The following is a 23,288-nucleotide window of genomic DNA, read 5'->3' on the forward strand; positions in this document are numbered from 1 at the left end:
GGGCATCATCGTCAAGCTTCCTCCCTCGTGGAGGAACTTTGCTACTTCTCTGAAACACAAGAGACAGGAAATCTCCATGGAGAATCTGATTGGGACTCTTGATCTTGAGGAGATAATTTGTCAATCGTTATCTTTCATATATTTGGAGAATTTATCACCTCTATTTGATTGATGGACTCTTTAAGTAATACAATATTTCTCCTTATTAATCAAATTGTTTCATATAGAAGGACACAGCCATAGTCATGAGTTATGAGTTCAAGATGGTCTGAACAAAGAGACGGCTATTTTCATAGTTATTTTCAGAAGAATGAGGCAGAAAAAAAAACATACAAGAGATGAAATTGCTTGCAAGTACAAAGCTAGAAGATTATCGAATCATTCTCTAGTCTTTTTCTTAAGCCATTCTTTCAACTTGATTTTTGCAATACCACGGTTGATCTTGTTTTTTATACCAGTCAAGTTATACTGCAGAGCCTGTTCTGAACTGAAATACTGCATAGCCTGTTTTCCTGAGCTGAATACTGCAGAGCCTATGATAAGTGCTTGTGAAAATTATGGTGACCAACGAATCCCATTGATTTATGTTGTCGTTCTTGAAGTGGCGCTAAATTGAACCTAGCAATCTGGATACTCCACATTTAATTTTCTTGGTGAATATAGGAGACCACATTGTAGGAGGCTAGGTTATATTTAATTTTCAGTTTTTTTTATTTCGATTAAGCTGATGCCCTGTTGGCATGCCAAGAATGATGTAGCTGACGGTTTGTACCAAGAAAAATGGAAGGGTGTTGTTTCTTATTATTTCTATTGTGCCAAATCAAAGTACTAGCTCCGTTTCAAATTATAAGATGCTTTACCTTTATCCTAACTCGAGTGAATCAACCGAAGTCTAAGATGGTGACGGACGATCACCAGAGCTCAGACTTTTTTTTACCTTACCGTGATGTTGGAAACTGAAATCAAATCACGTAATAACTCCACAAATTTATATGATATAACTTTGTATGTCTATTTTGTATTCCGTAGCAACGCACGGATCCTCTGCCAGTGTCTATACTATTTGCAGTCAAGATGGAAAACTCCTCCCCTTTTGCAATTTAGGGACCAAATCGAGTTTTATTTCCTAAATTAACCGTACCTACACTTGTCTAGGAAACATATCAGCTAATGGACGTTCCGAAAGGGAATTCGATTTTGGAATGTAAAATGGAAGGAAAGATATCGCGAATTAGCTTGCCAGACGCCAATCCACCGTGGATGCTCGCAGTAAACATACCATGCATGCATGCTTCTTCCAAAATAGAAATTTTATCATCCATGGATGCCTTTGCAGATGAGCCGCCGGTCCTATATATACACAGCAATCCCTTGACACCATCGCAACATCTTGCAAGCACGCACGCACGCACGCACGCACGCACGCATAGCCACGACTAGAAGAACAATTGAAGATGGCCGCTCCTTGTGCAAACGTTCGTGTCCTCATCCTCCTCGCCATCGCCTTTACCGTTGCCTCGGTGCCGGCGGCGATGGCCCGACCGGTTCACAAGGGCAAAGATCCGATACACAACGATGGCCCTCCTGCACCCGGACATACGGCGAAGTCCTTGAAGTCCGAAGTTCCCAGCGGCGAGAACCCGGTGCACAACGGCTCTCCTTCTCCTCCTCATGAGATCAGCTACCCCGTTAAGTCCGAACTTCCCAGCGGCAAGAACCCGGTGCACAACGGCTCTCCCTCTCCTCCTCATGAGATCAGCTACCCCGTCAAGTCCGATGTTCCCAGCGGCGAGAACCCGGTGCCTAACCTTTATCCTCCTCCGTCGTACCTGTCCACTCCGATTGGAATTACCCTGATAAGGGTCCGTGCTCCCCCTCCTCCGACCGGCAATACCTTTGTACATGAAGCCATGCCCCCTTCTCATCATAGCTAAATATATAGCTAGCTACTAGGTTACATATATGTCACACACACGCGCGAGCCCGCACGCAAGATTGGTGCTAAGTAAAATAAATGAGAATACTGGAGAATATTATTGTTACTGTCTGGCTTCTTATGGCTATGTACTTGAGTTCTCAATCCTGTTTTACTTGCCATGCCTCGTTTTTTATATTATTTTTTTGACAAACAGAGGGCTCTCCCTCCGGTTTCATTAAAGGAAACCAACTGTCTTTTACATAAATAGTTTGGAATCCTCGTTTTTTATATACACATCGATGAACCTTTATTCCGTATGCACTATATATGATGCTAGCTCAATACTCAACAGCTAGCGCTATCTCCTCCCTTTCTTCTCAATCGAGCTACTTCCTCCGTCTCCATCCGGCTGCTGACCAGCTGACGCGGCCGTGCCCACCACTAACTCCCTAGGCTGCCACCCACCGGCCACCGCGTGTATTGCGCCGTCGCCGTTGCGCTCGCACCTCCGATCCCTCCCATTGGGCGCATCACCATCCGCCGCGCTCCGCAGCTTGCCATCCACCGTGGAGCGTCTCGCCTCCTATCGCCATTGAGGCTCGCACACTTTGCCGAGCTCACCACAAGCTCGGGCCGATCTTTCTCAGAAACAGGAAGTCAAATACTAGTTAACTATATTATTACAATAAAGCTGGTGGCAATTAACAAGAAATTCTGATACTCCCTCCGTCCCACAAAAGTTCAAGTGTGTCAAAATTTGAACGTATCTAGACATGACTTAGTGTATAGATGCATTCAAATTTGATCAAAATTGAGACATCTTTTGTTAGACGGAGGGAGTACCATGTATATCCAGAGACAATGTTAAGCTCAGAGCCAAAGGATGACGTGCAAAGACACGCCTCTTCAAGATCCTCTAGAATATCCAATAACTTAAAATAGTGTTGACATTTGCATGTTCTACTCAAAATAGTGTTGACATGGACCTTTTCTACGCTGCCACTTCCATCATCATGGGATTGGAGCCAAAGGGTATGTTTTGATGGTGATCAAACTTTATCCTACCAAATTTTTGGTTTTTGAACAAAATTTGGTACTTGTTTGAATGAAATCCAATATTTGGACCAACATGTCACTACCAACTCTAGTTCAATTTTTTCTTTTTTTTTTGTCAAAGTTGGCCAACTCTTGATCAAACAAAAACCTTAACCAAATTTTTGGCAAGGTAATTATGGGCTCCAAGCCAAAAGCATCCAAATTTGAGACTCCGTAGAGCTCTAGTCAGATAAGTCTTATATTGCCTTTTCATGATCAGTTCTCCATAAGGGAGAAAAAAACGGCGTGTCACGAGTGCCTTACAAGATAATTCCTTGATCCGGCAGATTAACATCGCGTCCAGGGTTAACATTCAGATTACAAGAGTTCACCTTTCATTTCACTCAGGATATTTAGGGCCATTTTACTGTAGATACTGGAGACTCAATCCTCTGGAAGATTTAGCCAACCGGAGAATTCTTGGCCATGTCAGCCTAAAAGGTGCAGTTCGCGGGCATGGTTGCTACCGCGACGCAGCTGGTTATATGTAAGGCATGGGCGCCCAAACCGGAATTCTTTCCATGGCTTATCATGTTTGTTTTTAAAGTAGGGAATCCCTCAAGCTCTGTACGGATCGATGCACACGACCATTATATGATTAAAGTATCAAGCAATCAACATAGAAGTCCTCAAATCGAAAGTCGGTGCACCACCCAAACTGGCTGAAGAAACCCGTGCTAGCATCACCAAACGGTTGCACCCAAAATCCATACATCCCTATCCCTCCGTAGGAAGCAGTAGAGACCAAGTACGGAGCCATTGTGACGCCGGAGAATAACCTGCAAAAATATTATAGGACTTACTAAATGGAGTATGCGTGTTATAGATGGAGTACCGAGTATTTTTTTTATTACTTTCTCAAGCTGTTACTTTTGAAATGTAAATCCATACTTGGTTTGAAATCCACAGTTCAAGTTAACTAGCTTCCTTATATTTCTATATTAAATGTCTTCTTATGATTCGGTCAGTTTAGATGTTCTTCCTATATGATCATATCTAGAAAAAAAATAGTTACCATGTGGGTGATCAATGTATTGATTCAATCGCATATGTATTGACGATACATGCTGGCCAACCGGTGAAATGGGCATCCTAATAGTCATGGGGGGTATTTTGCAAATTTACCTGTCGACATGGTAACTCGGCAGGTAGGCACATGCTTATGTGGTGTTGGTTCAACGGCCATATCATCCTTGTGACATACTCCCCCGTCACATATTAAGTGACTCAAATTTATCCAAATATGTATGTATTTATGCTTTAAATCGTCTAGATACATGTGAACGGAGGGAATAGTATATATTTTGGACCTGCAATGAACAAAATAAAAAAAAGTTTCTAATTAAAGATGCATTTTAAATTTTAGAAACTACTTAGCACTTGTCAAATAGAATTAAGACTTTCGATGTATTGTACTCCCTCTAGGCTATATACCTTGGGAATATATTCTAAGGTGCCGTGCAGTTTTTACCCAGTAACTTTTCTTGTCTCTTCTGCCGCGTGCGCGCGCCGGCGCCGAAGGGACGCCAGCGAGCAAAAATCAGGTCAGACTGCCATCTCCGGTGATCTCTCTTCTGCTCTGAGCCAAGGTGGCAAGCAACCTTCTGCCAAGCCGCTTTACCGTCCCCCGTCCGTTCTCCGTTGAAACTCTTGCTGTGTGTGCGCCGCAGCACCGGACGCCCACCACCTGTTCGGCGTAACGCAGCACTAGCAAGAACAAGAAAGCATCCATGGCGAGCGGCGCCGACCGTATCAGCGCCCTCCCGGAGGAGGCCCTCCTGCACGTGCTGGCCTTCTTGCCGGCTCACGAAGCGGTGCAGACGAGCGTGCTGGCCCGGCGCTGGCGCCACCTCTGGAGGTCCGTGCCTCGCCTGTGCATTGTCCAACAGGACAGGTTCGACACCATCGAGGAGATGGATAAGTTCGTCAACCATCTGCTGCACCTCCGAGACCACTCCTCGGCTCTGGAGGAGTGTCGGTTTGAAGTCAAATCATACTTTCAAGAGGATTGTAAGCACGTCGACCTCTGGCTTAGGCAAGCTCTGTGTTGTCAAGTCCGGTCACTGCTGTTCGATTCGTACAGTCTGTATGAACTCTCGGTGCTGGGTGATACACCTCTAATCTCACAGCGTTTGAGAAAACTACATCTTGACAGTGTAAGGCTAAAAGGCTGCTTCCTGGATTTCTCATGCTGCCCGGTTTTAGAGGATCTAAAGATGGTATCTTGCAGCCTGGACAGCCACAGGCTCTCCTCCAAATCACTAAAATGGTTGAGCATTACTCACTCTGATTTTGAGTTTAGTACCCACGCCTGTATTTATGCCCCGAGCCTCCTATCACTAGAAATAGCTGATTTAGACGAGGGTTTGTGTCCTTTGCTTGAGAGCATGCCGTCATTAGTTTCAGCATTCATTAGAGTTGGAAGAAGCTGCGAAGATTATACCATAATGGATGATGACGACCCTTCGGTGGTTCTCGACGGTTTATCTGACGCTTCAAATTTGGAGTTGACAGTTGAAGCTGGTAAAACGGTATGCTTGTACTCCTGTGCTAATTCATAAAATTTAGTTCTATCGTAGTAATGTATCCATCACTAGATATGTATATTTGGACTCAAGATAGCTTCTTGCTCGTTTTACATTCTGGTGACTTGGCTTTTTGAAGTTATCATGTTTCAATGGGCACACCCATAATAGTATGCATGCAACAGTTCCTTTATGCTATTCATTGAGATTCAGTCTAGTTTCAGACTTCTTGAACATGTAGTGTTATGCGATTCATATTAAACGCTTAATTGCATGCTTGCATTGTAACCTTAAGATAAAATGCCGTGGTGCCATTAATTTGGTCAACAGTCCACTTTCTCTATGAGTAAAAAGATAGTGTCTTCACATTTATCTACAGCTTTGGCTGATCAGTTCTGAAACGTACTTCAAAATTAACAGTCAAGTTTTTCCGTGCAGTTTGCACCTTTTCGGTGTACGTTAATAAGGGATTTTAGATGGTGCCCAACATTTAGCAACTTGAAGACGCTATTACTCAAGGAGTGGTTCTTGGCCGCTAATGTTAATGTGTTAATTTGTTTTCTAAAGTACTCACCTATCCTAGAGAAGCTGACGCTTCAACTCTGTAAGGTATATATATTTCCTAAGCATTATAGTTGTTACTTCTTCCACACATTATATTTGTGATTCATTGAATTTATAATACTGCTATCTTTTTCGTTTAAGAAACAAATGTACTCATGTTCTTCATATTGATTATGAAACGTTTATAGACAATATTGTTGGTCAAAATTTAAACAGATTGAGTGCAACACATTCAACCACAATACTTGCTTTTGAGTTTTGACCAAAAGGAGTTGTTGGTATATTTGTTATTAAAGTTAGCATTTTTAATTGACCAGTGTTGTAGAACTATTCTGACTTCTGCAGAATGCCAAATATATAATGGAACAGGAAGGACGCTCCATACCCTCCGTACCGAGGGAATATTGCTCTGCATCTAAGCACCTTAAGATTGTTCAAGTCAAATGTAATGAGATCGATGAGATGGTCCGTGAAGTTGTGAAGGTCTTAAGTTCTTGCGGTGTACCTTCTGACCATGTTAATGTCCAACAGTGGAAATCTCGATCCAGCAGTAAGTTAACTGCTGTCACTACTCATTCTCCCTTTATATTTTAATCTTAGTTTGAGAAGGCCTTGCCAGGTGGGGTAAAAACTTCCTGTGCTCTTTAATCTCCTGCATAAAAGTAAAAATTTCAACCTGCCTTTTACTTGTTTCTTAATGCTGTAGCTTCTGTTACTGATATCGACATCCGCTTAAAAAATACTACCTCCAATCATAAATTGTTGTCGTTGTTTTAGTACAAATTAACAAATTTGTACTAAAACAACGACAACAATTTATGATCGGAGGGAGTAGTGTACTATGTAATACCTAGTTGTCGATTATAATCTTGAGAATGCAAATGCTTGTAATAAAATATTTTCCATGACTAATTATCAGGTAAGTAAGCTTTTATCAAATAATCAAAGGAATTTCTAAATTAATTCATGTAGGTAAGGAATGCACCTAACTTTACAATGATTAGATCATGTTGCAAGTTTACTTCTTTGATAAATGCAATTCCTCTTTATATCTCTTACCAAGCAGCTGCAAATTTGAAACTTCCCCATTTCTCTGTCTGGCCTTTTTGGCTTAAATTAATAAATTATCATGTATTTTCATGCTTGTACAGGTTTCAGTTTCGAGCAGAAGGAATAGCTGGGTGATCAATAGTCGATGGATCTATGATAATTGTCTCTTTGTTATTAAGTAATACATATATCGCTGTAGTTTGTAGCAATGAGGTTGCTATCTTTTTTTACGAGTATATATCATGCATCATGTCACCCTAAATTTGATTATGTTAGCTGTTGGATGCAGTCAGAACTGGTTTAAATGGTTTTAGCCCCCTTCACGTATGAGTTTTCAAGCAGATCCTGCCCTGGCATCTTATTGGCAGCGCTGGATGCAATAGTAAGAGTCATTCCAGTACTCTTCCAGCTGTACATTTTGTTTCATTTTAGGTAACTGGAATAAGGTTTAACTCTTCTTAATTGGACAATTGGAGTATTCCAAATCGTTCCTTTCCCTGTTTCCCATCTGAGCGGGGTACTATCAACTATAAAGTGTTATGGATAACAACAAAAGTGGGCTTTTTTTTTGACAATGCAAAAGTTGGTTTGTTTTGTGCTATGAGTGGGAGGGAGAGAAAGTATCTGTGGTTTATTGTTTTTATCACAAAGCTACTCTGATTTGTATTGAAAATATACAGATAGATGTGTTGCAACAGACTGCTTTGCAGAGTTTTCAAAGATTCTTCTTTAAAATTAAAGCAAGGATCGGAAAAATTTGTTGCATCAATCGAAACTTAATTGGAAATTTCCTAAAATCCTTGGTTTAAATTTAAGGCAGATTCTACGGTACTCCACTGAGGCCAAACGGCGTATTAGAGAAGGGCATTTTTGACTTTTCACATTAGTAATAAAATTAAAAAAAATCAGAATTTGTTTCTCTCTCTCCCGATTCAGGCCATCGCCGGCCTCCCCGCACCAAGCCGCCGCGGCCTTCCAGCTCGCGTCGCCGCCGCTTGCCTCCCATCCCGCGCTGCCACTGGCGGCCTCCCAAGCCAAGCCGCCGCCAGTCTCGAAGCACGCCTCGGTCGGCCTTCCAGCCCGGGCCGCCGTCGCCGGCGTCCCCGCGCGAATCCGCCGCCCGACTTCCTGCGCGCACCCGCGGGCCTTCCACCCCGCGCCGCCGCCTGCCTCCCAACGTCAAGTCGCCGCCCGCCTTCCAGCGTGCCTCCGCCCGCCTTCCTGTCGCACCGCCGTCGGTGGCCTCCCAGCCCGCCTCCGCCGCCCTTCCAGACCGACATGCCGCCGCCGCCGTCGGCCGCCCAACGCGCGCCACCGCCGTCATTCCAGCTCGCGCCGCCGCTGTCGGAACCTTTCTCTGAGTACTCCGGCCAAGGAGAGAGGAGGATGAAACTGAAGTTTTTTTTGTTTATACCCTTGCCGGTTGGCTACTCCCTTCTTTCTGAGAAATACTCCATCCATCTAAGCTGGACTAGCTGGCAGTATCAAGTAATCTGTTCTTTAGATCAAAGTAAACGGACGGTTCTAATTAATTCTGGGGTACCGGAACAGAAACATGAACCGGAGGAAGTAAAACAAGGTTCGAACTTAAAAAATACTCCCTCCGATTCTAAATTGTTGTCGAAATATTACATGTACCTAGACGTTTTTTAAGAATAGATACATCTATATTTGGGCAAATTTGAATCAAGAATTTAGAATCAGAGGGAGTAGTTAGCTTTTGAGCATAATTTCGTGTGAGCTTTCAGAAAATTAAAATATAGGATGAATCTCCAACAATTTACAATGGGCATTCAACCGTACCATTGTGACAAGTTTCAAAAAACTGTGAGCCAGGTGTTGATTATTTTTAAAAAGATTGAAAGGAGGCAAAATATTTGCAATTTCATTAAATAATAAGTACAATGTTTATAGAAAAGAAAACGCTTTGAAAAGATCGAGAGCGCGCCAAACCCCAAGATCCCTACGTCCTCGTTTCTCTTCCCTTCTTCTCCATCCATTCTGCCAGCCACAATTCACTGACAGTTTAGTGCGCCCTACATCACCCAGTGTCGCGAGTGGAGGGGAGAGGGGAGAGGGGCTCAGCCTCCACCTCCATCTTGTAGATCCATGTAGAGTTATACTTGCTTTTCTAGAGCATGTCTAACAGCGTATCAATATTTAAACATCCAAAATCATTGTCTGTCGCTAGGAGAAGGAGAAATTTTGGTACCCAAAACCTGTCCAACTTTTGAAGAATAACAAAAAAAAGAGAATATTCTGATTTTACTCTCTTCCTCTCCCATATTCTCTTGTTCATCCATCCCATAGATGACGAGGCACATGCGGCGGAGGATTTGGACGCGGCGAGGCTTTACAGTGCGCCAGATCCGGGCGAGGGCGCAATTCTACTCGATCGTGTCGTCGAGCCGCAGCTTTCTTCCCAGTGTGATGACGAGTCTCGGGACGCCCGGAGCGTGGGCGCTCAACGTGGCATCGCTTGGTCAGAGGCGGAGAAGACGACGCCATCGCCGCGGCGTGGACACTAGGCGTTTTCGCTGGCTGATCTCCCGGAGGCGACGCTTCTGCGTGCAGGCCGCCCTGCTCTCCCGCCGTTGGCGCCACACAGGGTTTTGGCTTTCGGCCGAAAAGAGCCTTATTATGCGGAATTTCGGCCATTTCGTGCAGGCCTGAAGTAAATACAAACCGGCCGAAAACATTCAGCCTTCTTTAAATTTCTGGCCCAGCCTAAGCCACCGAAATGGCCCATAGATAGCTCCCGGCCGTCCACATCCTCTGGACTCTGGAGATCCCAAGCGGCGCCCCTCCCGGAGGAGCGAAGACGATTGTTTCTATTGGAGATATGTCCTAAAGGCAACCATGTGATGATATTATTTCCTATGTATTCATGAGTTATTGTTATTGTCCTTGAACATCATCACTGATATGTATCAACAAATACGTGATTTGTTTGTGAGACTATGTACTCTATGATGTTGTTCTAATGGTCCCTGGTCATTGAGATTATGTGGACACATAACCTAGACTACCAATGTGAATCAATATGATTACGTGATTTGTTTGTGAGACTATGTATTCTATGATGTTGTTCTAATGGTCTCTAGTCATTGAGGTTATGCGGACACATAACCTAGACTACCAATGTGAATCAATATGATTACGTGATTTGTTTGTGAGACTATGTATTCTATGATGTTGTTCTAATGATCTCTGGTCATTGAGGTTATGCGAACACATAACCTAGACTAGCAATGTGAATCAGTATGATGACTATGTCTCACAAGTCATAGGGCAAGGTGTTGCCGACTGATAGTATGGACTCGGCAATGAGATTGTGGAGTCGGACAGACCCGCACTGAGACACAACGAGATGATTGTCATTTGTCAGTCTCAAGTACGATGTATATGCCAGTCCTAAATCTGAGGTCATCGCATGAGATTGGGAGGTGAATCGGCCTACTTAGGGGTTGCCAAACGCTGCTCCGTAACTGGGTGGTTATAAAGGTAACTTTCGGATTTGCTGAGAAGCATGCTGCGAGTCATGGTTGATCAAGATGGGATTTGCCCCTCCTATTCGGAGAGATATCTCTAGACCCTCTCGAGTGATCAGATTCGGAAAGCATGACCATGCGACTTGAGTTAAGTGTTAACTCGTTCGGGAATCTGTATCACAGGAACAAGAAGAGAGTCGAGCTATCCACAAGGATGACAAGCACTTGTCTTGAGCTCGACACACATATCGTGAGGCAAAAGGAATGTTGCATATGACACATTGTATGGTTCGTCAATATATATTGTGGTCACTCGGGAGTTGGCACGTGCTGCTAGGCGCCGTTACCAACTATCGACTTGAGTCGGTGTCGGTGGACGAGTAAGGTGTTACTCGGACTCGCAGTCCGAGCTCGTAGTCGTGTCCGACTGACCGCAAACCTGAAGGGTCACACGCTTAAGGGATGGGGACCGAGTTGGATCGGATCCAACTCGTATCGGGTTTAGACTCCTAACGGATCTCAAGTGTTGAGCCCACTAGGAACGTCTATATAAGTGGAGGAGACCAACCCGGCTAGGGTTACACCAGTCCAGACGCAAGTTATACTCGGCCGTCACATCTCCACGCCCAAAACCTTTTGATCGGATCTAGCAGTCCGCGAATTCCTCCCTGCATGTGTGGATACCTCGGAGGCGCTGCACCTGCGGTGCTTGGACGAACTGCTCGTGGGATCGGCAAGGAGGAGCAGGTCGAACGACTACTCGGCATCGACACGCATCATCGACTCTATTTCCACTATGGATCTGCGCGTCTAGTGGTAATCTCGTGATCCATTATTTACAGCATTGATACGGATGGGATGGGTAGAATTTTTATTTTGCGCTATCGTAGCCCATTCCACGACAGTTTCCTCCTCTTCGTCCACCGCCTTCTCCGCCGGCCCTCCGCTCATGCCTGTGAGCTGCCCTCGCGGCGCGCCGGCGCGGCGAGCTCGGCGTCGCGTGGGAGCCGCGGTCTCCCCTCGCCTTCCTCGCCTCCCGGCACCTGACCACGGTGCGCCTGGACGGCGTCAGGCTCTACGGGAAGGGGCTCCTGGATTTCTCCCCTGCGCCGCGCTCCTGGAGCTCGGCCTCACGCGCTGCCGCCTCGGAGGCGACGAGGTCCCCTTCGTGTCCCCCTCGCTGGAGCGCCTCCGCGTCTCGTGTCCTGCCACATGGAGGCGTCCAGCCGACGATTCACGGAGCAGCCGGCGGTGACAGAACGGACGGTATCAACGCCGAGTCTACGTTATCTGCGGATATCCGATGACCGCGAACCTCGCGAGCGATTTCGCAAACTAAATAATCTCCTTCCCTGCCTTGGTGGACTCCTGATGCACAGGTTTGTCATACTTCCAAACAAATCTCGTCGTGTTTTAAGTCAAATTTATTAAGGTCTGAACAAGTTTATATATAAAAAAATCTATCGACGTCTCTTACGACTATAAAAATGGCCAAACTTCAAGAATGGTGCAAGTATTTGTTCATCATGGCTACTGCAGTTGTTACTCAAATATAAAAAATAGTCTCCTACGTTCTTACTCCTTTTGCACTCTATGCAGACTACTGCAGTTGTCTGTGACGACAAGATGAACCTAAGAATACAATCTCGTAAGTCATCACCAGTATTTTTCTATTCTATAGTGAAAATAACCGTGATAACAGGAAATTGCTAGTTAGCCTAATGACAAAATTCTCTCCTGGGCCAGTCCGAGGATCGGTGCCTAGGAAAAGGTTGTTTGGTTTTATGAAAAGTTTCTTTGTATCTAGAGAAGGGGTTGCTTGGATTTAGGTAACAGGCTCTCGTTGATTTCTGATGTCTCACCCTACTTTTCAAAACCCGGAAAACTTATTGTAATAAAAATAAAATTTACCATATTTCAAAAACTTTGCTCAATCACCCCTATGTGCACTGCCAGTGATTGATCTTTGGTGATGGCCATCGTGTTGCTAGTTGATGGGGCATCCTCAAGCGCATCCTCTGAACTGACTGCAACGGGGGTATGATTCGGCTATGTTTTTGCCCTTGCTATTTTGAGTGTTCTGTGCATTTTTGAGTGTTTTGCCTCTCCAATTCGTTCACTGATCATAAGGTCCAGCCTCAAGTAGAAGTGGAGAATGATCTACAGAAACTGCATGTCTTTTCGGTTCACTTATTGCTGCAGATTTTTTAATTTGATATGTTTCCGTAAGTGCTTCAGACATTCAATGTTAAGTGCTACGAAATGTCAATTATGCTACAGATTCTGGCTTGAGTTCTTTCTACAGATTTTTCACTCGAAATCTGTTCAGTTATCCAGATTTTCCCCTCATAACCGGTACAGTTTTCCTCCTAATAATCTGTTTAGTTTTGCCTACCATAACCTATCCAGCTACCAAGATTTTCTTCAGTCTGTAGTCTTGAGTCTGTAGATTTCTAGTTCAGATTGCTTCAGCTGTTTGGATCTCTGAAAACAGCAAAGTCTGGATGTTTTTTTTGTCTTTTGTTTCGTGCACGCCGTTGGATCTTAATTCGAGGGCAATGTCATGTGTTGCTGTTTTTTCTTTTGAGGCCACTGATTCGCAAGTTTCAGGAAGCTGACTCACATACCTCTTTGAAAGCCGAATTCGCACGTTTCATGGATTTTCAATATCCGCTTCACAAATATTTGATATCCGATTCCCAAATTTTTTTAGACAATCGGAACCATACTCACAAATTTTTGGAACTCGTCACAAACGTACAGTTGGATGCCTATACTTTAGTTTTGCATTGTATCCCCAAATTTTTTTAAAACTCAACCAATTTTTTCATAAGTTCAATAAAATTTCTGGATTCTCTTTTTTGAAAGCTCACACAAAATGATGCTCAAAGCTGCTTATTTTTTGAAGTTCAAACCTTGTTTACTTTCTCTAGATCACCAGTTCCTGTTGATATATCTCTGGACATCATAGCATGCAACTTATGTCCTTCCAACAGAGTTGCTTCCGAAACAGAGTTGGTGTCAGAAATCAACTGAAGTTGAAGTCCCTGGCGGATGACCGCAAATTAGTACTGTTGACAATTAAGCTCCGAAGGAAACGGCTATAAATACCTGCTCGGCACCAGAATTGATCCTGCTCCTTTCTCAGAGCTCTGGCTTCAATTCTTCCTCCACCTTCGCTGCCATGTGGTTCTGGTCATCGGCCTCCTCTGTAGTGTTTGAGCTCCCTGGCAACACCTACCCTGTCCGGTACGCAACCTCCTCCGTCGACACCTACATCTCTTCCTTATACTCCCAATGTTTATTATGTCACTGCATGCAGAGGATCGCTATTTCTTACATAGGAAATGGCTTTTCAGTCATATGTCTGCTAATGCATTACAGCATTAGTGATTGGTCTGCCAAAAATGCTGCGATTTTGATTCTTCTTGATTACTTGTATGAAACTCATTGAAGTTACAATGTCAAGATATACCAATTCAGAATGTATGCCTGAATTAGAATGACAACTATACAAATTCTCTATTGAGTTTTTGAATTCGTCTCCAAGTTACAATCTTTTAATTTCCTCCAAATCTGTGTGCAATCTGTGTGCTCCAACTTCTCTGCTGCAGCATTTCACATGCTTTCTCTGCCTGTGTACGTACGTACACATACAGCCGTTTCTACATTGCCATGAACATTCGTGAACCCGCGAAACCCTACTTCCTCGACGTCGACACCGGTGGGGGTGCTCATCACGTGGCTGGAGTGCGACACCACCTGCCGGAGCTGCCACCAGGTACACTGGAGTTAGGGCTGTTCAGAAACGGGTTGAGCTGAACCCATGGAAACAGTCAGGTGGTACGCTAATTCATATTCCTTTGATGTTCAACACCTGAGCGAGCAAGTTAGTGCAAAAAAAATGAACTGTCAGTTTGCGCGCATGGAATCTAAACCGATTTTGAACACCCCTACACAGATAAAGTGAGTCATTACAGTTTCATTTTAGAATCCTAGCTAAATAGCTAGTATGAATATTGGCTATGTGCATCAATGGAGGTAGAGGCCGGTGTGGTTTCCCTTATCGAAAAAAACTAGCATGAATATTTTTTTGAGACATTAGCTAGCAACCTAGAAACTAGCATGACTTATGAGTGGAGTTTGTCACACCTGTTGTACTACTTGTACGTAGCCTCATGCATGCCTCTTGTGTCCTAGTTTCTATCTAGTTTCATGGTTTTAGGTCCTGAATCTTTCATCTTGCAGCATGGATGTCAAAGTTGCATGTGAGGTTGAATTGATCATGGTCTTTTGGTGTTACAGGTACCACACGATCTGTACAAACCAAGACGGATGAACAAGCTGCTATGCGGAGACGAGCGATGTGTCAAAGTGCACAAAGACCTGGACATCGAGCAGGACTGCACCCTGGACCCTAACCAATGTGATTACGAGATAGAATACACCAACGGTGAGAACTCCATGGGCGTGCTCCTCGCCGACACGTTCTCCCTCCCCACCACCACCAACGACCGCCTCAACCTTGCCTTCGGGTAACATTGCAAACTGTCTGAAACCACTGAAGAATTGCGGTGAATTTCATGATATAGTGATCTCGTTTGTGCCTGCATGCAGCTGTGGATACGGCCATCAAGGTGGGCAGGAGGTGACACCGGTGGATGGCGTCCTCAGGATCGGTCGGGAACGGGGGACTTCGTCTCACAGCTCAAGCAACAAGGGGTGATCACCGAGAATGTCGTCGTCTATTGCCTCAGCGTCCATGGAGGGGCCTACCTCTTTGTTGGGGGAGACAATGTGCCCTCTTCGGGCATGACCTGGGTTCCAATGGTCTAATATAACTAACCATGACTTCATATTGTACATAACATGCATGTCTGAAAGAAGTTAGATGAAGTTAGATGTTACTTTAATTTCAATTACATGACCAATCCCTGTTCATAAGAAAAACAATTACATGACCAAACTGCTCTTTTTATTCTCCTTTCAGGATTTACTACTCACCGGCCCACACAGCACACTCAACCTCAACGTACTGTAAGCAAGGAGCCAATGGAAGTCGTCTTCGATAGCGGTAGCACCTACAGCATTGTTCTTGAGGAGACATATGCTCGACTTGTTTCAGCGGTATGTTTGGTATCACGGTACAAGTTGACTTGATTCCCATACATTTGAACAACAATCAGTACGTATAGCTACATGGCTTTTGGTTCATGCAGGTGGGAGTCACTCTCCAGGGTTCATCACTCGCGGAGGTGGTTGATCCTAATCCTGAGCTGCCTCGATGCTGGCAAGATAGTGAGAGAACTGAATCTCCAAAGCTGTGCTTTCAGAAATTTACTTGGCATCTTTCAACCCATTCGAGTGGCATTTTTCGAAGAATTAATCTACAGATTGTAGTTGCATTTTTCAAAAGATGAGAATTGCAGTGGCTTTTTTTGAATTCGCCAAAATTGTAGTGGCATATATCATATAAACCCATGTACTTATATCAAAACATTCATACACTACTTAAGCATAAAATTACATAAATATGACCATTATGGTTAAAGTCTTGCACACTGCGCCAAGGGGCAAATAGCAAGTAAAGTATACATAAGTCATATATAAAGATAACACGTGAAGCCCAAATGAACCTATTGGCAAAGACTATGACAAGGGGTATGCCATGTTCAATATGCATGCACAATGAACTTATGTCAAAACAGCCATACATTAATGAAGCATAGTATTACACAAATATGATCATTATGGTTAAAGTCCTACACATTGTCTCAAGGGGCCGAATAGCAAGTAAAGTTCACATGGAAATTCATAAAGATAATGCATGAGCCCAACAATATATACATGCCAAGCCCAACATGTTAGGGATTGCGCCCTAGTTCTCGTACTAATCATCACAGTAGTTGCTGGTGTTCTCATCTTCCTCCGTTTTTGTCAACATCAAAAAGCCAAGTGAGTACCTAGAATGAACTTGTATAACTTGTATATACATATATCCATGCTTGGTTAGAGCTCTTCAAAATTATTTGATAAGGCTGATCCTCCGGTTGTAACATACGAGGCCAATGATTGGAATGTGCTTTACCTTCATAATACCCTTTGAAAAGTGCATTGTTGTTTGTGTTAACCTGAAAACATAAGCTAAGTTGGTTAGTTCCCTTTTTTTATTACAGAAAAAGGGAAGGTTTAACCGAATTACACCATGTAGATATGTAGCTAGAGAAGGCATTTAGTGGTATCTAGTGATTCTGTACTCAAATATTGAGCTGTAGTAATGTAATAGGCTCTTCCTAAAGAAACTATCGTGCTAATTAGGATGGTCATATCGGTTAATATGGTTATGTCGGTTCACTAGTTTCGGTCTCTTATGTTTATTCATTTCTCCAAATTACCAACTGAATCTTCCTAGAAAAAAATACCGAACCTAATGCACCCACAAATTATAGTTTTGGTTTTCGGTTAACCGAATACGCCGATTCAATAACAAAGCATAGTTGTGGTTCATCATCACTATGGTGTAGTTTTCCATCTTTCTATCCATGGGAGGGGATCACGTCACCTAGTGCGTAGCATTTCTTCTTCTTTTGAGCAGATTATGCGCTAAAACCTAGTGACTTAGCAGGGAGTAGATCCTAGATGCGCAGATGGCCAATGCTACGGAGTTGAATTCTCACTTATTTTGGCTCTTTCATTTCTCGGCACCAATAACCGAAGAAAACGACGGTCACCGGATAAAAGAATTGTAAAACCGCACCATTCTTCAAAACCTAACTTAATTGCTTCAAGAACAAAAGGAAAAAAAGGTGGAGGAAAAGAGAGCGACAATAATAGTGACAACAAGTTTAGCAGATAATAGTTTCCTCACCTTTGTCATGTTTCCTTCGCTCTCGGTGGTGACATCATCTGCCGCAGCTGCCTCACCCTCAGTGGGCTACGCCTCCAACTCTACCTCGGCTAAGAATTTCTCTGCCAAAACCCCTGTCCTCTTCACCCGCATTAGGCAGCGTATCTTCCAGTCTAATTTGCACACTACGACGTGTCATTCTCTTCATGTTAGCTCCAACAGATGGGCTGACAGGTTAGATTGTATGAGAAGTTGCCAGATCTCAGGCCAGTCGAACCTTCCTTGAGCGTCGCCTTGGCTTCCAAATTAGTTGACTCGCAGTTAGCAGTAGGAAGAGCACACACAATTACCGGCAGTGATGAGGTGGATCCTTCGACGACCTTGTGGGCAGACAAGTTCGCGGCGGACTTGTCTGCCCACAAGGTCGTCGAAGGATCCAGCTCGTCACTGCCGCTGATTGTGTGTGCTCTTCGTACTATCAACTTCGAGGAGCCTGAACTAATTAGTAAGCCAAAGCGACAGTCAAGGAAGGCGTGACCAACACGGGATCTGTCAGCTCGTCATACAATCTCGCCTGCCCGGCCCATCTGTTGGAGCTACCATGAAGATGATGACATGTCGTACTGTGCAAATGAGACTAGAAGAGATGATGCCTAATGAAGGTGAAGAGGAGAGGATTTTGGCTGAGAAATCCTCAGCCAAGGAGGTAGAGTTGGAGGCGCAGCCCACCTAGGGCGAGACGGTTGCGACAGACGATGTCAAGGCGGAGAGTGAAGGAAACATGACAAAGGTGAGCAAACTATTATCTCCTAAAGTTGTTGTCACTATTGTTGTCGCTTTCTTTTCCTCCACCTATTTATCCTTTTGTTCTTGAAGAGGCTAAGTTAGGTTCTGGAGAATGGTGCGGTTTTACAATTATTTTATTCAGTGACCAGTGTTCTCTTCGGTTATTAATGCCGAGAAATCAAAGAGGAAAAATAAAAGACAATTCAGCTCCGTAGCCAAGGCCATCCGCGCATCTGGGATCTATTTCCTGCGCTAGGCTTTGGCGGATAATCTGCTCAAACGAAGAAGAAAAAGAAAGGTGGAGTGATCCCCTCTCAGGGATAGAAGATGGAAAACTACGCCATATTCTTGACGAACCGCAATGATTCTTTGCTATTGATTCGGCGTATTCAGTTAACTAAAAACTGAACCGATATTTTGTGGGTGTATTAGGTTCCATGTTTATTTTTCTAAGAAGATTCGTTGACTAATTTTGGAGAAATGAATGAACAGAAGGGACCGAAACTACCGAACCGTTGTGACCATATTAACCGAATGCATGCCCTAATTAGCACGATTATTTATTTAGGAAGATCCTATATCATTTGGTGCTAGAATACTGCTGGAATACATTACTACAGCTCAATTTTTAAGTACAGAATCACTAGATACCACTGAATGCCTTAGCACGATAGTTTCTTTAGGAAGAGCCTATATCATGTGGTGCTAGACCGCTAGTGGAATACATTACTACAGCTCAATTTTTTAGTACAGAATCACTAGATACTACTGAATACCTTCTCTAGCTACATATCTACATCGTGTAATTGGAGCTAAACCTTCTCTTTATGTTCTGTAATGAAAAAAAAGGGAAACTAACCAACTTAGCTTATGTTTTGAGGGTGAAACAAACGAGAGTAAAATGCATCAGAGCTCCTAATTCTTCCGTGAAGGTCTCAAGTTAGTCCTAATTTTTTGAAACTGCGCGTTTGAGTCCCAATTGTTTTGTAAGTGGTTAAGCACAGGTCTTATTGTGGCTCGGGCATGGATTTGCTGCCGACGTCGCTACTTGGGCCCACATAACTCGCACGCCTCCCCTGCGACGGAGCCTCTTTCACCTACATCTCCCGCAGCCCGAAGCCGTCGTGCACAGACCTCGTCATGGCCAGTCTCTTCTGCCGCCAGGAGGAAGATGAGAACACCAGTGGCTACTGACAAGAACGAGGCCTCAACCCCTAACAAGTTGATTTGGGCTTGGTATATATTGTTGGGTTCATGTGTTATGTTTGAATTTCCATGTAAACTTTACTTGTTATTCAGCCCCTTGAGACAATGTGTAAGACTTCAACCATAATGGTCATATTTGTGTAATACTATGCTTCGTTAATGTATGGATGTTTTGATATAAGTTCATTGTGCATGCATACTGATCACATACCACCTGCCAGTCTTTGCAAATAGGTTCATTTGGGCTTCACTTGTTATCTTTATATATGAGTTATGTAAACTTTACTTGCTATTTGCCCCCTTGACTGTGTAAGACTTTAACCATAATGGTCATATTTGCGTAATAACATGCTTCGGTAAACATGCTTTGGTAGTGTATGGATGTTTTAATATAAGTTCTTTGGTTTATTTGATATATGCCACTGCAATTTTGGCAAATTTGAAACATGCCACTGCAATTCTCGTCTTTTGAAAAATGCCACACCAATGGGTTGAAAATGCCGAATAAATTTCAGAAACACACCTTTTGGGGTTAGGGTTTCACACGGACACAATCGGAGGGGTTTGTAACACTTTGCCACATTTTGCTCTCTCTTCACGATGACCCGAGCTCTAATCCCATTAATCTTTTTTCCCATGTACAAACTTCATTCAAATATGGATCAAGTGTGAAATGTTTTGAGAGAACTTAGGCACACCTCCAGACCAATCTCTGTTCCATTGAGGATGCCCGCCACAAAAAATGCAGACATATTAATTAGCTCTTCTTTAATGTGTATCTGAAGATCTTTCTCCTAGGTGACCTTCGAAGGTTTACCGTGACCACAATATAATTTTCTGGAGGGATATCCATGGTGGCCTGGTTATCACCGTCGGCAAAGGTCACTTCGAGTGGCTTGAATTCCTTCTTAATGTCATCGACAGATTCAATTCGCTCACTATCTTGCCAGCATCAAGGCAGCTCAGGATCAGGATCATCCACCTCCGTGAGTGATGAACCCCTGGAGAGTGACTCCCACCTGCAAGAACCAGATGCCATCTCCCACCTCCGTGAGTGATGAACCCGTGGACAGAAACACATGACATTGCTTTGCTGCCGCTTACCACGTCGTCCGACAACCACAGTACCGCACTCCTCCCTGCCAAAACAGAGAAGTCACGGGCCTTTGCCTTTGTGTCACGCTAGCCGTTGGATTTAGATTGGACGGCAGATGTGTCATGACCCAACCACCAATTGTACAGTAGGCAAGTGCACTGCCAATACCAACTTTGACCGAGCCATGCAAGGCTTCCAGATCATTAAAAAAAACTTTGAGTTGGAAAAATGCCACTCTAATTTTCTTATACCTCTATCAATGCCATTCTGTCCACTTAAGAGCAATAAGTGTTCATAAAATACATGTATTTCAGCGTGTACAGAAATATTTACCATAATACCCCTATTTACAATGTTCAACGGTACGTTCGAGTCTTCTAGGCACCATAAAGGTTAAAAAAATTTAAATTTGGCCCGAAATTCAATCTTCTCAGAAAAGTATATAAAAATTACAGAAAATAAAAAACAGTAATATGAGTTCACAGTTGGGGACGGGATGTGAGGAGCGCGTGGGAATAAGAGGAATAGAACTGTTTGACTTGGGATGGGAAAAAACTGTTCGTATAGAGTTATATCTATACGTATTTAGACCAGTATAGTTCTGGTATTGGACAAAATGGCATGAATAGAGGTATAAAAAAGTCAGAGTGGCATTTCTCCAAGTAAGTTTTTGTAATGGCATATCTCCAACCGGTGAAATAGATAGTGGCATAGATCCAATTAACCGTTAAAAAAAAGGGCATCGAGTCAGAATTTGAAAAAATGATAATAACGGCGCCCAGACGTGTCATGACCACCAATTTTATTTTTATTAAGATACGTTTTTCCAGATTTTGAAAAGTAGGGTTAACATCATCAGATATCACAGAGAGCTCGTTATCTAAATCCAATCAACCCCTTATTAAAGAAACTTATCATAAATCCAAAACAACCTTTTCCTAGGCTTCCTCGGACTGGCCCAGGAGATAATTTGCCATTAGGCTAACTAGTAATTTCCTCTTATCACGGCTACTTTTAATTTGGCAAAACACAGTAGCAACCTTGCCATAATTTAGAATAATGAGATCCATCAACAGCTCCAATCCTCCCGGCTCTCGCTTTTCCAAACTTTCCTGTACAAAAGCACTTTCAGTTCAGCGCGGGGTCTCATTAGAAATTAGAAAAAATATATGTAAGAACTGCAATTGGATATACTGACACGGATGCTTTCCTACTTTAGTGCATATACATTGATAATTAAAGGAAAAAACAGATCCAAAATGCCAAGAAAACCACTGTAAGCTTACGATCGACCTGTTAATTTCAGTTTCTGGTTCGAGTCAAGTCGATTTAGGAGTTGTAAAGAGTTTCAACAGTTTATAGTTTGATCTGTATTCGTATTTAATTAGATCGTTTTGATTCTAGAGTCTAAACCGAACCCATTTTTTTTCCTGAATGGATGGTGTTGTGTTGGATATGAATCCGTATCCTGTTGGGTGCCGGGTCGGTTCAGTTTGAACATATATAAAGACATCATACGGCAGCTAGGAACTTTGGTTCGTGTGGCTAACAAAATCTCCAAACTTTCGTTCTGCTTCGGTGATAGAATCCAGGGTTTTGTTCTGACTTCCAACAACTTCAAAACTCTGAATGTTACTATCAGCTACCTAAATAGTATAGACTTAATACTACGAATTATCTGACAAGTTTTGTAATTGCTAGAATATAGAACAACAATGTATATACGTATACAAATTGCTTCACTTCAAATCATGGTCCGTCACGTATGAGCATATCTATATAGTAGTGCTACTTGTCTTTTCGGATCATTTTTCTAGCTAATAAGTTTTGTGAATTTCCGCATTAGTTATTCACACAAGGAAGTACACAAAGAAACTGGGTTTACATCTGCTTTTTACCTTAGGATTGCTTGTTAGCTATTATGGTTTCACCCAAAGATATGCTTTCACAATTTCATCAACCCTTGCGTCAACCTTCCTACACTTGATGATCCTCTCTTTCTCATAGTAGCGCTCCTCCATTTCAAGAACAGACTCTTCCAATGTAATATAACTTAGGTCTGTTTTCGTCTTGACTGCAGGGCTGATTTCAGAACAAGAAAAAAAAAATTATGTCACAAACTTGCATATGGTAAATGCAAAATCGCAAAGGTAACCATATCTGAGAACATGATCATATAAAACTTATGTCACAAACTTGCATATGGTAAATGCAAAATCCCAAAGGTAACCATATCTGAGAACATGATCATATAAACATACCCTAAAAGTTGCAAAATGAGACCCTTTAGCAATGGTGTCTGCCAAAGAAGGCAGGAGGGTCCAGATGCATCATACTTGCACAATTCGTTATTTTCCGGACTGTTTAGCTTGCTAAGCATGGGGCACCCTGTCAAATCCCACGGTAATATTGTCTGCATACAGTGCACAAGAAGGATTAAGAATGTCGGATCACATTTTATTTTATACTCCCTCTGTTTCTAAATATATATAATGTGCTTTAACTTTGTTTTAAGTCAAATTTCTTAAATTTTACAAAGTTTGCAGTTGTGTCGATTGATAGATTTTTTTTTATAAACTTGGTCAGAAATTAATAAATTTGACATAGTACAAAGCTAGATTATTTTATATTTTTGAACCGAGATAGTTTGACTAGCTTAGAACAAAATTAAAGTATATATCATCCTGGTGATTATTAGCATGCCGTGGAG

At 42.9% G+C, this 23,288-nt stretch overlaps 2 protein-coding genes and 1 long non-coding RNA gene across 5 annotated transcripts; all 3 read left to right on the plus strand.

Annotated features, from left to right (window-relative positions):
• The first annotated feature begins 1,454 nt into the window (after positions 1 to 1,454).
• LOC104585036 (pollen-specific leucine-rich repeat extensin-like protein 3) lies at positions 1,455 to 1,934 on the plus strand. Its single transcript, XM_010240939.1, has one exon. It carries the CDS (start codon positions 1,455 to 1,457, stop codon positions 1,932 to 1,934), a length of 480 nt encoding a protein of 159 aa, XP_010239241.1.
• A 2,542-nt stretch (positions 1,935 to 4,476) lies between these two features.
• LOC106866637 (F-box/LRR-repeat protein At3g26922) lies at positions 4,477 to 7,654 on the plus strand. Of its 3 annotated transcripts, XM_014902213.2 has the most exons (5): positions 4,477 to 4,557; positions 4,684 to 5,544; positions 5,977 to 6,147; positions 6,448 to 6,652; positions 7,254 to 7,654. In XM_014902213.2, the coding sequence occupies exons 2-5, from the start codon at positions 4,744 to 4,746 to the stop codon at positions 7,277 to 7,279; spliced, it is 1,203 nt and encodes a 400-aa protein (XP_014757699.1). In that variant the 5' UTR covers positions 4,477 to 4,557; positions 4,684 to 4,743; the 3' UTR covers positions 7,280 to 7,654. The 3 variants fall into 3 exon arrangements, with proteins under 3 accessions (XP_014757699.1, XP_024318701.1, XP_014757700.1); XM_024462933.1 differs by having other exon boundaries at positions 4,490 to 5,544; XM_014902214.2 differs by having other exon boundaries at positions 4,490 to 5,544; positions 6,472 to 6,652.
• Positions 7,655 to 11,656: 4,002 nt separating this feature from the next.
• LOC100841063 lies at positions 11,657 to 16,153 on the plus strand. The gene is made up of 9 exons (XR_002960237.1): positions 11,657 to 12,022; positions 12,243 to 12,291; positions 12,600 to 12,681; positions 13,640 to 13,892; positions 14,303 to 14,483; positions 14,949 to 15,178; positions 15,261 to 15,473; positions 15,634 to 15,770; positions 15,863 to 16,153. It is a non-coding gene; the product is annotated as an uncharacterized LOC100841063 (long non-coding RNA).
• The last annotated feature ends 7,135 nt before the right edge of the window (positions 16,154 to 23,288 follow it).

The sequence above is a fragment of the Brachypodium distachyon genome, chromosome 4 (assembly GCF_000005505.3).
Source record: "Brachypodium distachyon strain Bd21 chromosome 4, Brachypodium_distachyon_v3.0, whole genome shotgun sequence".
Classification (NCBI taxonomy): Eukaryota; Viridiplantae; Streptophyta; class Magnoliopsida; order Poales; family Poaceae; genus Brachypodium; species Brachypodium distachyon.